At 49.5% G+C, this 2859-nt stretch overlaps 1 protein-coding gene across 1 annotated transcript; it reads right to left on the bottom strand.

Moving 5' to 3' along the window:
* Positions 1-11: 11 nt before the first annotated feature.
* On the bottom strand, positions 12-2169 carry SLITRK1 (SLIT and NTRK like family member 1). The gene has a single exon (XM_018571260.1). The coding sequence runs from the start codon at positions 2113-2115 to the stop codon at positions 25-27; it is 2091 nt and encodes a 696-aa protein (XP_018426762.1). The 5' UTR covers positions 2116-2169; the 3' UTR covers positions 12-24.
* Positions 2170-2859: the final 690 nt, after the last annotated feature.

A 2859-nucleotide genomic window follows, 5' to 3' on the forward strand; every position in this document is an offset into this window, starting at 1 on the left:
CCCTTCTTTTACCATCTAATAGAGCTAGTCTGATAGTGAATGAGACCCACAATCATAAACTCTATGAGTGCCATCTGCATTATAGGGGCCACTGTGCCAGTAAGAAGAATCACACACTGTCTGCAGGGAATTGATTTCAGAGGCTGAGGAGTTGGCATCTCTTCTCTTCGATCTTTTCCTGTTCCTAAGGATAAATACGAGCATGCCAACGACTGTGAAGGCAGAGGTGACAAACACCAGCAAGAGTCCTGGCACTAGCACAGAGATAGACACCCGGCTTGTCTCTAGGTAGGAATTGGGGTGAGTGTTGGTCTCTGACAAGCCGGTGCTGTTTTTGTTAAGAGCATTGAGAGTTGGGGAGATTTTTGCATACAGCAGTGGGCACATCATGTCGTTAGAAAGAAATCTGAAGTCTTTCCCCCAGAACTCCTCTGGGAAATAACATTTGAGATCACTTACAATTACCTCGGGGCCAAGTCGTTCTGCCCATTGTTTGAAAGGCACATTATTACAGGAGCAGTCCCACTGGTTCCCATGCAGGTCTATTTGAATGATAGACGTGAGCTGATCCAAGACCCCTGCCACTGGAAGGTACATAAAGTAATTATTGTGAAGACTTAATTTGGAAAGGCTGACCCCAGCAAACACATCCACGGGGAGAGACTTGAGCAGGTTGTTGTTGAGGATGAGGATCCTGAGGTTAGGCATGGGATTGAAGGTGTTGGGTAGAATGAGCTGGATGAAGTTAAATTCAAGATTCAGGTACTCCAGACTTTGTAGACCGATGAATTTCTCCGGAGTGAGGGTGTCTATGCAGTTTTTATCCATGTAAAGCCATCTTAGGTCGGTCAAGTTCTGAAAGGTGTTGTTCTCCACCATGCCTATGTTGTTGTTGCCAAGATCCAGTAGGGTGAGGTTGCCATAATCCAGAAAGTTGGCTTTCCGGATGGTGTGGATCTTGTTCTCCCTCAGGAACAATTCCTGCACATTAGGGGGCTTGGGCTCCAGGTCAGACAGGCTCTTGACGTTCTTGTTACTGCAGTCTACTTTTAATCCAGGGCCGAGGATCTGCTGACCACAACTGCAGATAGCTGGGCAGGCAGAAATGTGAGGAGCTTTGTGCTTGCCATTCATTTCAGACACCGCAGCTGTCGGCCGAATTTTGATTTGCCAGTTGCCTGGTATCTTTGTGCCTCCGCTCACCGAGGAGCCCTGGGTGGAGGAGTCATCTTGGCCATTGATTTTAAAGGGGGTTGGAATTGGACCGGGGTCACAAGTTTCATCTTGGGCAGGGGGGGCAGCTAGGCTAGAATCGACTGCGTTTTTTAAGGGGCACAGCTCCTGCTCTGAGGTCTCGTTTAAATCATTGCCCTGCAACCTAGTGGGCGCCTCACAGACCACCCTACCGATCAAGGCATTCTTTGGGATGTTTTCTAGCCATTCCTTTAGAGCTAAGAGATCGCAGCTGCAGTCCCAAGGGTTGTCCTCCAAAAGGATCTCTGCTATGCCTGGAATCTGCTCCAGGACCCCCTCGTAGGGCAATGTCTTAACCCTATTCCCCCGGAGATCCAGATGGGTGATGGGCACGTATTGAAACACATTGGTGGGCAACGTGCTAATGAGGTTGTCGTTTAATATTAAAACCTCTAGCTTGTTCAAGTCCCTGAATGCACCCGGGTCAATGTCTCTTAACAGGTTGAAGTCAGCCTGGAGGTATTCCAGATCATCCAGCCCCAGGAACGTGTGCCTTTTGAACGACTTGATCTTGTTGTTGTTGATGTGCAGGCGTTTCACCAGCTGCAAGCCCAAAAATGCCCCGGGGACGATCTCATGCAAGCCATTGTTTTCCATGTGTAGGCTGACGGCATTGTAAAAGTTAGCAAACTCATTAGGGAAAAGCCTCGTTAAAGAATTCCCATGCAGGAAGAGATGATAGAACTGGGAAGTGGGCGCCGAGAAGTGCTGCAGGTTAGTAAATCCCTTTTTCTCGCAGTCCACATGCAGGTCCCCCTCTACCTCGTTACAAGCACAGACCTTTTCTTTGCAAACGTCTCTTGTAACGTTTCCAGCGGCCAAACAAAGAGATATCTCCAGCAGAAGAATCCAAAGCAGCATTTTTAATCAGAGCAATGCATCCCCGATCTCATCGCAATTGTGTTAACAATCCATCTCCAGTAGAGATTGGCAGAGGCTGAGGATCTAAAGCAAAAGCAGCAATAAAATACCTGGTGCGGAGGGGGGAGGGGGGGTGTTCGGGCTGTCTCACCCCTCGTTTCCTCCAGACGACAGTCAATAATATATCCACAAATGATAGTCACGTAGGATGCAAGACGTATGCAGAGGCAAACATCCGACTGATCACAGACTGAGGCTTGTAGAAATGGAGCCAGCGATGTGCCTTGTACCAGCCTTCAGCGGTGCCATGCTACACACAGGCAATGGACGGACGGATTGCTTGGTGGACCAGTAATAAAATGATGGTGCCCAGCGTTTTACCTAGCGCCGTACCGGGCTCTCATCATCCACTGGATGTGTGTGCTGTTCACAGCTTGTTGGTGCTGAAATCACGCCCCAGCCGAAAAACTCGCCGCCGAGCCAATGGCGCTGCAAAATTTCCGCAATCGCTGCGTTTTTTGGGGAGCCTTGTCACCCTTCCGTCTCGTCTTTCTCGGCGATCCTGCGTGTGGATTACAGGACACACTGCTGCGTGTAGGTCTCAGGGAAACGAGTCAGTTGCTAAGAGGCTTGTGTTCGTCTCAGCCTGGTGCACTCTGAAAGATCTGACACCCTCTGCTGAGCTGCAGTGGCAAAAATGCATTTACAGAGGGAGTGCTGCTGGAGAAGAGAGAGAGGGGGGGG

This window comes from Nanorana parkeri, unplaced genomic scaffold, assembly GCF_000935625.1.
Source record: "Nanorana parkeri isolate BGI_ZX_2015 unplaced genomic scaffold, ASM93562v1 scaffold1715, whole genome shotgun sequence".
NCBI lineage: Eukaryota > Metazoa > Chordata > Amphibia > Anura > Dicroglossidae > Nanorana > Nanorana parkeri.